Genomic DNA, 14,204 nt, shown 5'->3' on the forward strand with positions numbered 1-14,204 from the left:
TTTTTCTCTTGAGTAAGTCATGTATCTGTATTTGGTGTACTTGATTGTGCTTGTTTCACATGTGCTCTTTTCACACAATTTGCGGTACCAATTCATGTTTGCTGGACAAACGGTGCGGGTCAAGTCGGGCAGCAGAGTTGAATAATTGTAGCTCATAACTTGCTCAGGGTATCAGGTGAGATATTACAGCCAAGTAGAATAATATATTAAAAAGAGATTTGTATTATTTGTATTAAACCCATGGATGGATGCTCTCATATTGCCTATTCACATTTATCTTAAGAATCCTTTATACTGTTAGGCCTAATGCTTCGTTGATCAAAATGTACAGTACACCAAACTTGTTATAGAAAATAAACAGGTTTTGTGAGATAAAGCAAAATGCTTTTTTTATTGAGCACTGCTGATACATTAAAATCCACAGATAAGTCACATTAGAGTTCAGCTACTCAACACAGGTTATACAGCATCCGTGTTAAAACAATCACACGGCGAGTGTGTGCCTGAAGGCCTAATCTGTTTTCTTCAAAAATAATGAATAACCCTACAAAAGAAAAGAGCAAAAAGTTGTGTGTGGAAACCGTGAAGCCGCACATACATACACGTACAAAACACTGTCAGCACACATGCGGCGTTTTCAATTCCGACTCCGGCCTGTAATGATTATTAGCGCAGGCTAGCGTGACCAAACAGCCAAAGTAATGTAATTACACCCGTGTCACCGAGCTTCATTCAGGAGAGAGAAAACGACAGCGAGAGAGTGAGAGAGTGAAAGAGAGAGAGAGAGAGAGAAATGAGAGAATTGAGTCCTTTGCCAACGGGAAGAAATCCTGAACAAACAATATCTGAATAGGCTAATTATAACTGATATTTGTGATCTGGATTTGGTGCCAATGTCCCTTTTATATTCAGCTGAGATTGACTACTTTCCTTTATTGACTGATTCGTCTCCAAAAAAATCTTTACACAGACGGACACACGTAACCTCTCCGTGTCAGTCTGTACCAAACGTACTCCTCAAAGCCATTTTCTAATGACAGCGAGGGCGCTATTGAAAGTCAACTGTCCTGGGTGGGATCCTCGGAAGGACAGGAGCAAGGACCCGGCTTGAGCACTGTGGCCGGCCTGGTGGAGGTCACGAGCGGCCTTCTCCACATCCCAATCCCCCTGAGCCAGCATATGAGAGACCAGTGAAGAATACAGAGCTGTGTCCACACAACTGATCAACATCCCAGCATTCAACAGCAGAGACAGGAGCTCAGGGTCACACACCTCCTCAGTCACCTACAGAGAGAGAGGGAGAGAGAGAGAGAGAGAGAGAGAGAGAGAGAGAGAGAGAGAGAGAGAGAGAGAGAGAGAGAGAGAGAGAGAGAGAGAGAGAGAGAGAGAGAGAGAGAGAGAGAGAGAGAGAGAGAGAGAGAGAGAGAGAGAGAGAGAGAGAGAGAGAGAAAATAGAGAGAAACAAGCCATAAGAGGGAGGAAAAAAATCAATTTCAATAAACACTCCAGTGCGACAAACAATCTCTGTGCGAGCAAACCTCCCACTTCACACAAACACCACACAAAATAATGTATTTTCCACCATATATAAACAAGTAATTGTTATATCTAAACTATCATTTTAAAATGGACATCTTTCCAACACAACAAAAGTCCTTACTTTATTTTGTTTTTTGCTTTTCTCATAAACATAAACAGTTTACAGCATAGACTGTAAAAAAGATGGACGTAGTGTCTGTGCCGTCACCCATAGGATTCTGAAGTGCAGTTCTGAACAAGGGGGTAATCTAGCGCTCGGAAAGCGTTCCACCCATAGGGGCGGCCATTGCTAACCAAGCCATCACCTGCTGTTAGCATCCCATTGACTCATTCATGGGATGAGTCACTTTGACAGTGAATAACTTTACATTTGAGGCGTTTAAAGACTCAATTTGTCCATTGTTTATTTCTAAAGAAACACGAGAATGCATAAAAGGCTCCGTTACCTTGTATCTTACACTATCGCCCCGCAGAAGCTGTTTTTGTAAAAATAGGCTAACGATTGCGTCATAACCTACGCGACTCTGTTGCACAGTTGAGAAATTACCGTATAGACCAGAGGAGACGCTCAGAAACAATCTTTTACTGTCTATGAGGCAGTCGGGGGGGGGGGGGGGGGAACAAAGTCTGATAAAGTCAAGGGGGAAGAATGGGGAGAAGCCGATAGTGAGCCAAAAGCAACGGGAGAAAATATTTAAACAACGTGATTCAGATTTCACTTTCACAAATACTAGAAGACCTACAGCTGTCAGACAGGTTGCTTACGTCACATCTACGTCGTCAAGCTCAGTCTTGCGCAAGAGCCTGCGCAGTTCTCTCAGCCATCAGGAAGTGAGTGCCTCTGATTGGCCTCATTCTTCCGCCGTTGAAATCAATGGGAACGCTCTGTCCATTTCTTTTACTGTCTATGGTTCTGAAGCGTAAAGTAGAGACGAGCTGGCCTTGGCTATCTTGCTAATGAGTCACGTCCTGATAACAGAAAATGGGCAAAGAGGCGGGACGTAGGCGGAGCTTAGGTGACGCAGCGGATAAATGGCTATCCACCTGTCAATCAACGTGGCCACCACCTTAATTATGCAGAACTTTAAGGCTTTATATAATATAAATGAATGAGTTTCGTTTTTTCAACGAATGAAAAAAATCCACCCCCCTCACAGTTGTCATGAAGGGCAAAATTAGCCATATAGACCAAAAGCACAATTTGTAGCGGGATGCAAACATGTTTTTTTTTTTTTTTGCTGTAAAGTTGGCCATTATAACATGAGGCTCAATGAGATTCTGCTCCCTTCTTGACCCTGCCTCTAGTGGCCAGTCGATGAATTGCAGTTTCCGTATTGGTTTCAACAGAAACTGGGGGAGGTTGCTGCTTGGTTTTCAGCCCTGTTTTCACTACTTCCTTTCGATGTATTAGAAAACAGGGCCATAACCGCCATAGACATTGGACAAGTCTTCCCCAATAATTAGAAATGGTCAAATTGCGCCCACTATTTGAAATTCTTGCACTGCTCTGCAGCATTTCGTTATGCAGCACTCTGTATGTTAAGATGACAAAAGGTTTAAAAGTTACAAGGGTTTTGCTCAGTGGTCTAACAATGCTTGTCAATGTCAAAATGAATGAGATGGCCAATCAAATCAAAGTAGGCGGGTTTACGTTATTCTATTTTGGCATGTCGTCAGACACACAGAAGAGCGCTTCAATCTATCGCTTAATGCCGTTGCGGAGAGAGACTCTTCTTTTTGGTGAAATCACAAAACAGAATGCACACAAACGTATCCCTGCTCTTAATATACAATCATTGATGAACATCAGGAAAAAATGATATGATGGCAGATTAGAACCTGGAACCTTCGACACTGTTTACAAAAGTTTTTTGTTCTGTCACTGTTCTGTTTCTTTATGCTTTATATAATAATAATTAAAAAAAAACTGGTACCCCCACCCCAATGTACAATACATGGTTAAGGCTTTGTTAGAAAATACATATATTTCAAATTATTTTATACAATTTATTATATATTTTATTTCAAATGTATTGTATAAAAACACACTACCACTCAAAAGTGTCAGTAAATACTGTTAAAAAATATCAGTTCTTTTAAACTTTCATGATTCATCAAGGAATCCTAAAAAACTACATCATGGTTTCCACAAAAATATCAGTTTGGTTTCCACCAAATCAGCATATTAGAATGATTTCTGAAAGATCATGTGACCCTGAAGACTGGAGTAATGGCTGATTTGCCAACGCATTAATAAATTACATTTTAAAATATATTAAAGTTATTTTAAGTTTTAAGTAACTATTCTATGCAATCTTAAAATGTCAACCCTGTAACCACAATTTATTGATGATGATGTGGATCAAATGTGGATAATTGTAGAAATTGGAGTATTAAATTATTTTTATCATAAAATCGACTGAGCAGGAGGCTTGCAATGTCAAATTAAACTGTAGAACTCTTTCTAAAAGCATCATTATACTCTACTATATATACAGTCTAAATTTACCATTTAACTAATTAACCTCACTCTGTTACAAACACATCTGAGATAATATTAGAATAAAAAAATACAGTAAAAAAAAAAAAATTCACCATATCAAACTAAAAAGCCTAAAAAGCCTGTTAAGTTGTTAAGATAAACGGACTAAATCTTTCCACCTCAGCTCATAGACGCATGCCTTGCCTTTCCCCTGGGAACACTATATTCTCTTTATCTGTGTTATCTAGTGGCCATGTTGCACTTGCATGTCTGAAGGAGGTCACATGCGATATAAATGAGCTCAGAGAGAGCGATGTCCCACCCTTCTGCGACCCCCAGACTGCTCAGAAAGACCAGGAGCAAGCCTCTCGCCTTTTCAGCATAAATTATTCAACTGCCGGCTTTAGAGGTGGAGAACACAGAGGAGCGGTACTGTAAGAGTCAGCACACTGGAAAATCAATTATGTGCTAAATTTGATTAAAGGCAAGTCAAAGCCAAAAGATATGATGCCCTTTGACTGCGTGTGTGCGCCTGTCCTCATATTAAATGTGACGTGACGTTAATAGTGAGTATAAAATACTCAAAAGCAGTTTACATGTACTGTATTGACCTCACACAAAGGTTTCAGGTTGACAGTGATCTAAAACTAAGACTGGAATGATTTGACCTAAAATCAAAATCTTTATTAATGGAACATTTTACCTCGATTACAAATAATGAACAAATATTTTGATTTTTTTTTGCTTTCTTTTTTTTGGCCCTCATAGTTTACTGATAAGCTTTTTACTGTAAATATTGTATGTTCAACTATTAAAGGTGGGATATTTGTTATAATTAAAAAGTGCATTTCTTTGTTATTTTAAAATACTCAGTTTCAGCAGTTATAGTCTATGGGTTGTAACATTTTGCGTTATCTTAGCGCGATTGTCATATGATGTGCGAGTTATTGTCTGTATACGGGCAGGCCTTAAAACACAAACAATTGACAAATTTCACGATGACGCAAGTGAAAGTGTCGATGTGCGTGTAGCAGCTTCTTATATGCAATGCTACACGCATATAAGAACTACGATTAACTTGCCTATAAACTGTTTAAAACATGCAATTACCATAGTAATACTATCCAAATTGTATAAACATGACTGTTCCTGAATCTTTCCATGTGCCTGCAAACTGCACTTGATGTGACTGACTGGGCAGAGTCCCGTGACTAAAACTGAAATGGGAAAATTACATCTGAGGGTGAATTTCGGGTTCGATTACTTTTTGATTAATCGTCAAGTCCTATCAAAACACATATATTTCTTTCTCTATATGGACATTTATGTCCATAACTGAAAGGGAAAAGTAGAGTAACCGAGAGAGGAAGAGAGAAGGTAGGCAATCAGAGTTGCCAAAGGAATATGGACACTACAATTACACACAATATCAATGATCTCGGCCACATTCATCTACTCACGCCTGGTTATCATTTGTGTGTGATTCTGTGAGAAACCAGTCTACTTTCATTATTATGGTCTACTTTCATTATTAACTCTAGGATACATGAAGCACATTTACACCGGTCAGAACTTTAAAAGCTGTTATTAATCATTCATGTGTGATAGATGATTCATGAAGCATGGGTGACTGACCCTGTTCAAAATTAACTACAACTGTCCTCATGTCACTCCAGTGTTGTAGCCGAGTCCAGTTCATTCGAGTCTAATGATGAGTTCTGTGGCAAGCCATTTTGACTTTTATTCATTCACAGGACATGAATAGCTAGTTAAAATGAAAAGTTCAGATGCAAAAGCCTTTTTGACTTAGGTCAAAATTAAATAACGATACTGAGTGAATGCTCTCTGCATTCATAAAATACTTTCACTTCAAACCAACTAAATTCCAGCCTCAGCCCATTCAGAACTACCGGTACTTAGGTAGAAACCTTTACATGGAAGCCTGACAAAAATGCTTATTTTAAAGAAAAACGTCAGGCGGATTTAGAGGCTTTTGCATCTGAAGTCTTTAAATGCCAATTCAACAAACAATTAGCATTTTAACTATAGTAAAAATGTAATTGTTGATATCAAGAATTCATATCTATGAATTAATAAAAGTCAAAACAGCTTGCTATAATGTTCAGACTGCATGATTTTCAAAGTCATCAGATCACAGTTCTTTTCACACTGCATGACTATCTGGGGTAGCATTCAGTCACTGCTGTGTTCACACTGCACAATTGATCGTTGACAGGAGGTTTCACATTGCATAACTTTACTTAGTGACATCTGTCTTGTCCGCAAACTACATTTCACAAACAAACACCCGAGAAGTGATGAGGAAATAACACAAGTTTTCGCGTGAGACTGGAATTGTTATTAAAAATGATAGCCTGCAAGAAGCTTGCGATCCAAATTGTCTGTGGACTGATTTGCAGCAAAAAGGCGAAAGAAAAAAATATATTATGGAGGAGGAAATGGTCGGGGAGATACAAGGATTATGTTCTGCAAAGAGAGTTGAAGGTAAATATTTTTGCAATGTGCTGCTGTTGCCGCTGGTTTAGCAAGTGTTTGTGCTTTGTTTCTGGTTGATAGAATTGTAAATACAGGTGCTGGTCATATAATTAGAATATCATCAAAAAGTTATTTCACTAATTCCGTTCAAAAAGTGAAACTTGTACATTATATTCATTCATTACACACAGACTGATATATTTCAAATGTTTATTTCTTTTAATTTTTTATACATTTGATACATTTAAATTTTAACTTTTAATTGTTGATGATTATAACTGACAACTAATGAAAATCCCAAATTCAGCATCTCAGAAAATTAGTATACTGTGAAAATGTTCAATATTGAAGACACCTAGTTCCACACTCTAATCAGCTAATTAACTCAAAACACCTGCAAAAGCCTTTAAATGGTCACTCAGTCTAGTTCTATAGGCTACACAATCATGGGGAAGACTGCTGAATTGACAGTGGTCCAAAAGACGACCATTGACACCTTGCACAAGGAGGGAAAGACACAAAAGGTCATTACAAAAGAGGCCGGCTGTTCACAGTTCTGTGTTCAAGCACATTAATAGAGAGGCGAAGGGAAGGAAAAGATGTGGTGGAAAAAGTGTATAAGCAATAGGGATAACCGCACCCTGGAGAGGATTGTGAAACAAAACCCATTCAAAAATGTGGGGGAGATTCACAAAAGGTGGACTGCAGCTGGAGTCAGTGCTTCAAGAACCACTACGCACAGATCTATGAAAGACATGGGTTTCAGCTGTCACATTCCTTGTGTTAAGCCACTCTTGAACAACAGACAGCATCAGAAGTGTCTTGTCTGTGCTAAAGACATGTTAAAAGTCACTATGAGAGTAAAAAATACATAGACCAACTAATCCATATTAAATCCTGTGACTCATGGTGACACATTGATGTCTTAAGACACGAAACGATCAGTTTCTGTGAGAAACCGATCAGTATGTGTTATTTTTTCTTTATTTTTACGACATATCAGACCTCATCTAGTTTTCCCAATGCCATTACTTCTGCCGGAGAATGTCTAAACCTGACGCGATCATAGATAGATTACTTATTAGTGCCTGCGTGGATGCTGCCGATCGGTCGAATGATGCATCTATGTAATTATATATATCTATGATCGCGCCAGGTTTTTGACCTTACGTGACGGAAGTAATGGCATTGGGAATACTAGATAAAAAATAACACAAAAATTATTCGGTTTCTCGCAGAAGCCAATCGTTACAAGCCAAAGGGTTTAATATGGATTCGTATGTGGATGACCCCTCCACCGGCTTGGAGTTAAAAATCTTCAGTTAAAAGTCAATCATTCTTTCAAGACGACGTGGTATGTTTGGACAGAAGATGAGGCAGAATTCTTGAATACCGGATTCTTAACAACAATGTAATTTGCCATAATTTACCAAGACCTTGAAGCAGATCGCAGGGAGAAATGCCCAGAAATACCTCATACGTTAAAGTATAAGGAGCTTTCCTCGCCCTTAATGATTGGATAACATACCTTCAATAAACGTCTTCGTTTAGGTCTTCAATAAAAATAATGGTTAGTGCAGAGGCAGGGATATACGTAAACCAACCAACATCTGTTGCCATGATTTTTGGAATGATTTACTGTTAGAGGAAAAACATTTTTCGTCAACATTTAGATTGAAATGTGGCTAATGACTGATTATTGATTATCCCTTAGCTATATTTTATAGCATTAGAAAGATGTGTGACTATTCGAAATGGAAATAATAATATTTTTAGGTAAAAAGCTTGTTTTAATAGAGAGTACATCTGAAAGTAAAACCGCTTTAAGGGCCATACTTAAGCCATTAGTAATGGTCATTTCATTAGCAGAAATTAATTAGTTTGAAATGAGCATCATCGGGAGAGAGTGAATAACACTGACACGGTTAATGTTGCTAAGCAAGCGTCTCGGAACAGGCCGTATGACTTCTGCCACACCAAGGATCTGCTTGGCTTCACCATCCAAAACACACACAATAGAGCTGCAAGACACTTCGCTTTATTAAGGCTCAAAGATGAAATACCAAGAATATAACATGTTGAGACCACAGCAATGAGAAAATAACCTTCTAATGCATATTTAGCTAATATGTCCATTTATATTTGACATAGTCAAATATGACTCTTATGATTCATTTTTTCTTATGTATTTGAGGGTGAATTTCTCCTCCACCCCCTCAAAGCCTCATGCAGTTTTTCACTCTTATTTCTTCTTTCTAGCCAAGATGTCTGTGGAGAGCCGTTAGAGACAGCACAGACGGAGCTAAAAGGTCGAAGAACAGCAAGTGCAGTGTGTGTGTGAGAGAGAGTGAAAAACGGAGAGAAAGAGTGTGTTGGAGAAATTGCGAGAGGATGATAGAAGGAGGGAGGGAGGAAAATAAGAGGATGAAAGGAAAAATGAAGAGCATGGAGAGAGTCAGAGCTAAAATGTCGAGCGCTGAACTGTGAAGAAAGATCGGCCAGCTGTAGAAACCACTTCATAAAGAGGGAGAGAAACAAAGAGAAAAAGAAAAACAGCATGACGGGGGGAGGGAGAGAGAGAGAGAGAGAGAGAGAGAGAGAGAGAGAGAGAGAGAGAGAGAGAGAGAGAGAGAGAGAGAGAGAGAGAGCACTGGCACAGGGCCTATCATGTTTCAAATGCATATCGATGATAAAAAATGATGTGGCTTGTGAAAAATCATTTTAATTTTTCTTAATTTGAAAGGAATGAAGATGTGAATATGAGAGAGAGCAGTAAATGTGCTGTTAAGATATTCTACTCATCACCTCCTTCCAACAGATAGACAAGAGCAATCCCGCTTTCTCCTTGATTGGAACATTTCTGATCATTGCAAGGTGAAAAATGAGAGAGAAAAAATTAAATGAGAGAAAGAGCTGCAAATAGCAATCACTTATAAAGTAGCATATACCGTATTTTCCAGATATAAGCCAGGCCAGTCAAAATTGCATTGAGAGAAAAAAAAAACAGAGATAAGTTGCAGTAGTCGCGTTTTAATTACTACCTGCATTAAGAAATAAAATACTGGTAAATTAAAAAAATATTCTATGCGCTATACACAGTATTTTAGTTCCCCCCACAACACAAAATTCATTTAAATTTAATGGTACACAGAACAAGAATGAAAAATGCAAATATGAAATAAATTATAAAGGACTTCTTTTAAAACAACATTTATTTTAAACAACAAGCTTAAACACATTTTATGTGCCTGTGAGGAGAGCTAAAAACTAAAACACACAAGAACATTTCTGATCACACAGACTAGTAATGTGTAATTTGCCAATGCTGACCAATATTACCCATCATTTACCCCCAAAAGCCCCCCCAAAGAAAACAAAACAAAAAATGATAATGATTTCTGTCGTTTTGACAAGAAAAAAATGGGTTTGATCTCCAGTGATTGAGGAAGGAATAAATTAAGTAAAGAAGGAAGAACACGAGGAAGTAATAATGGATGGATGGCTCATGTACGCATGTATGGATGGATGGATGACAGAACACAGGCCAGTCAGGAGTTCTTGGCATGGCAGTGAGTGCGTGTCAGAAAGAGAGCATGAAAACGAGCGGATCTGTGAAATTCCTCTCCTTTGGACAGACAAGCACGGAGACGGAAAAATGAACAGAATGAGGAGACGGCATACAGATGGCATCAAAGCGTTTACTATGCTCAACTACAGGTGTGTGCTCAGACATGCATCTCCTCCCTCTTTCATGGTAATTCTTCAGATATTTGGTGCTGCATTATTAATACATACTTCACGAGCAGTGCTTATTTTACCACTACTTTTGGCAACTAAGTAGGAGCATTATACATTCCACTACATTTTTTTGCAGTATGTCACAGAACGGTGGCCTGCACTCATATCGACTACTTCTTCAGTCGTCACCCTGCCCTAAAGTCCCTGACTGCAGTGGGAGTCAGATGAGGGGCTGTTACGGAGCACCGGTGGAGGCATGATGAGGTGCAGCTCAAGTCAATGATATCTGATCTCTGCCATAAACTGCATTTTCTCAGGAGACAGTACTTTTTGTGCTATAATAATAATAATAATAATAATACACACTGATCAGGCATAACATTATGACCTAAGATTGTGTTGTCCCACTTTTGCTACCAAAACAGCCCTGACCCATCGAGGCCCCTGAAGGTGTTCTGTGGTATCTGGCACCAAGATGTTAGGAGCAGATCCTTTAAGTCCTGTAAGTTATGTGGGGCCTCCATGGATCAGACTTGTTTGTTCAGCACATCCCACAGATGCTCGATTGGATTGAGATCTGAGGAACTTGGGGCCAGTCAACACTTTAAACTCGTTGTTGTGCTCCTAAACCCATTCCTGAACCATTTTTATTTGTGGCAGGGCACATTATCCTGCTGAAAGAGGCTACAGCCACCAGGGAATAAAGTTTCCATGAAAGGGTGTACATGGTCTCAACAATGTTTAGATAGGTGGTACGTGTCAAAGTAACATGCACATGGATGGCAGGACCCAGGGTTTCCCAGCAGAACATTGCCCAAAGCATCACACTGCTAGCCTGGCTCTGCCCTCCTACGTACTTCCGCTCAATTTTAATTTTCCTTCAGTACTACGTCTGGGACTGCTGTGTAGTCTTAGGTTTTCTCCGAACAAATTTTTACCGGTCCAATCAGCGAACAGAGGGAGTGGCTGAGAACGATGACGTTGATGTTGAGAGCTAGTTTGAGATGTAGTTCAGTAATGGCGGCGGAGAAAGATGTAAACTAAACCATTCATTGCATTGTGGCACCGCTGCCGAATATCCAGAAGCTAAAGCCCCGAGCAATAACAGTCTTTGCTGGGGTTTGTTGGTGGCCATGATGTTGCGGCCCTCCAACAGGGTAAATTCAGGAAAAGTTTGATTTTCCAGATCGCTTCGTTAGCGATGAAGGAGTTGGCTGAAGCTATTCGGACGGTAACTGTTTCTCGTGGGGTCGGAACGTATTGCCATCATTTAAGTTACAGGGACTGGTCAGTTATTTTATTGCCGTCCGTCTCTCACCACCCGCGTAAAAATCCCCGGCAGAGTTAACGTTACCGACTGCTTTTGACAAACGCAAGGTCGTGTTGATGTAATAGCTGTCCGAATCCACATCTCTGAGCTTTCAACAATATATCACTTCAAAATTCACTGTTTGTAATCATTTTTGACCACTGCAGAACACCATACACCATGCAGAACACTTAGCTTTTATTAGGATGCATTTCTAGACTTGTATTTCCTTAAAATGCTGGCAAGTATTTAGAAGAGCAATATTATTCATCACCGCTCAAATAAATTAAAATAAAAGGAGCACTTAAACATTTGAATTGGTCCGTTATTTATAGCAGCATTTATTATCATACCAAGCATATGACATTTTATTTACAGCATACAATGATGTTACGGACCACGTGAGCGCCGCGTTCCCGATCACAGAACTCTCCTCTCCGCCACGGCGTGAATAAATCACAATCCAAATGCACGAGTTTTAGGTTTTATCCTATAGTTTTATTACTGAGGTGTCACGCACATGTGCACATTTATTTTGTCGGATTTCCATGAGTGAAACAGGCGAAGGGCGCATGACATACGTCACGACCAAACGTTAGAGATTGGTTATGGCAGATCCAGAGTGGCTGAGGGCAGATCCAATAGTTTTAAACCTCAACAGGGTGCCCGCCTTCGCGGAAATAAACCCTTGTCAATGGAGAGTGGCCAGACTCTATGTACAAATGAAATGTACGAGAGTCTGGTAAAACCAGGCTATCACACTGCCTCCACCGGCTTGCCTTCTTCCCATTGTGCATCCTGGTGCCATGTGTTCTCCAGGTAAGAGTTACAGTCAGCATAGGCACCCTGACTGGTCTGCAGCTACTTCTTGAGCAATTTGAGCTACATTAATTTGTCTGTTTGATCGGACCACACAGACCAGTCTTCACTCCCCACGTGCATCAATGAGCCTTTGCGCCCCATGACCCTGTCGCCAGTTCACCAGTGTTCCTCCCGTAGACCACTTTTGATAGATACTGACCACTGAAGACCGGGAACACCCCACAAGAGCTGCAGCTTTGGAGATGCTCTGACCCAGTCGTCTAGCATCACAATTTGTCCCTTGTCAAACTCGCAGAAAAGAAAACTTTTCTGCTTCTAACACATCAAATTTGAGGACAAAATGTTTACTTGCTGCCTAATTCCACCCACTAACAGGTGCTGTGATGGAGATAATCAGTTTTTATGTTACGCCTGATCTGTACATACATATCAATTACATTTTTTATAAATCTATAAATGTATTCGCCTTTACTCAAAGAATTGTGAAGTCCAAACAGTATTGGATTCCACTGACTTTTTTTTTTAACAATTAATGATTTATTCGTTGAAACAATGCAAGTCAATGGAATTACTGTTGCGACTCCACAATTCTTCAAAATATCTCTCATTTTTGTTTTCTGCAGTAGAAAGAAAGTCAAACAAGTTTGAACCAACATTATCATTATTAGGAACTGACATCACTAGGAAAGAAGAAAAAGCAAGTAAATTTACCTCCGCTTTTGAAAATGGCAAAAATGTACTTGTCAAGCTGAACAAACACTATTTGATTGAGGCTGAATATATTGCTCACAACAATCAGTGGTCCGAAACATCAACTGCTGCCAACAAATGAAAAATAAAAGGGTTTGATTTTTGTTATGGGGAAATGTCCTTTAAAGGCCCCAATGGTGAGGTTAATGAAGCGACTTTGATCACACTGGAAGTCAGAAACATGAGCACACACACAGCCATAAATATTTCAGACCATAATCATATAAAATCTCAGATAAAGGTAAACCCATCGATCCAGAATAAAATGCCTGCGCTCTCTAGGGGTGTCTGCCGTTTATATCCAGTGTGTGTGTGTGGTTGCATATTTGTTAGTGGCACTGTATCTGAGCGAGATGAACTGAATGAAAGCATACATGTGCACACAAGCATATTTATTTTTCAATCATAGCAGTCACTTCTATTGACCTTATGTTTTTATACTGATCTAATGATATTTTCTATCCACTAAGCCTACCCTCTTTTCATTAAGACATTATTCATTTAGATGTTTATTAAGGCATTTTGTTGTGGGGACTGTTGGAAAGTGATTTCAGTTTCTTCTATCCGTGTTTGGACATTTTGTTCCCACACAAATAAAACATCACATTAGCATAGTCTATTTACAAATCCACATAATGTTCACTAATATCTGCTAATTCATAAGTGGAATACAGGAAGAGCTTGTTAAAATGTATGTTTTTTTCTTTTGTGTGGGTTTTTGTGTGTGTTTCAGTTGCAGTGCAGCTTTAATTGGAATGACGGAGGATATTTGCCATCTCATAAATGATGCATGCTTGGCTTTTCTTTTATCATTTAAATCATAAATCTGGTCTGCATCAGGACCAAGTGGGACGAGGAGCGGGTCCAAAACACTGTTGGGTCTCTGCAGTCCCGGTTTCAGAGGAGCCCTTCTGAAAAATCCAAGCGGTTTTATTTTTATAGATGACAGTGGCAGAGGAGGAGGTGGATGAGAAATATATAACCACACACTATTACCCACATATTGGAGTTCGGCAACAATCTAATAAGATGTAAATCAGAGAAGGTAAAACAGAGGGGAGGTAGAAA

The 14,204-nt window shown here is 39.3% G+C and overlaps 1 protein-coding gene across 2 annotated transcripts in view; it reads right to left on the reverse strand.

Moving 5' to 3' along the window:
• Nucleotides 1-362: 362 nt before the first annotated feature.
• Nucleotides 363-14,204, reverse strand: part of nbas (NBAS subunit of NRZ tethering complex) — a 258,738-nt gene continuing 244,896 nt past the window's right edge. For both annotated transcript variants that reach the window (XM_067417672.1, XM_067417671.1), the window contains exon 52: nt 363-1,284. In XM_067417672.1, the coding sequence (XP_067273773.1) occupies nt 1,018-1,284 (267 nt within the window). In that variant the 3' untranslated portion in view covers nt 363-1,017. The remainder of the gene's footprint in view (nt 1,285-14,204) is intronic.

This window comes from Pseudorasbora parva, chromosome 15, assembly GCF_024679245.1.
Source record: "Pseudorasbora parva isolate DD20220531a chromosome 15, ASM2467924v1, whole genome shotgun sequence".
In the NCBI taxonomy this organism is placed as follows: domain Eukaryota; kingdom Metazoa; phylum Chordata; class Actinopteri; order Cypriniformes; family Gobionidae; genus Pseudorasbora; species Pseudorasbora parva.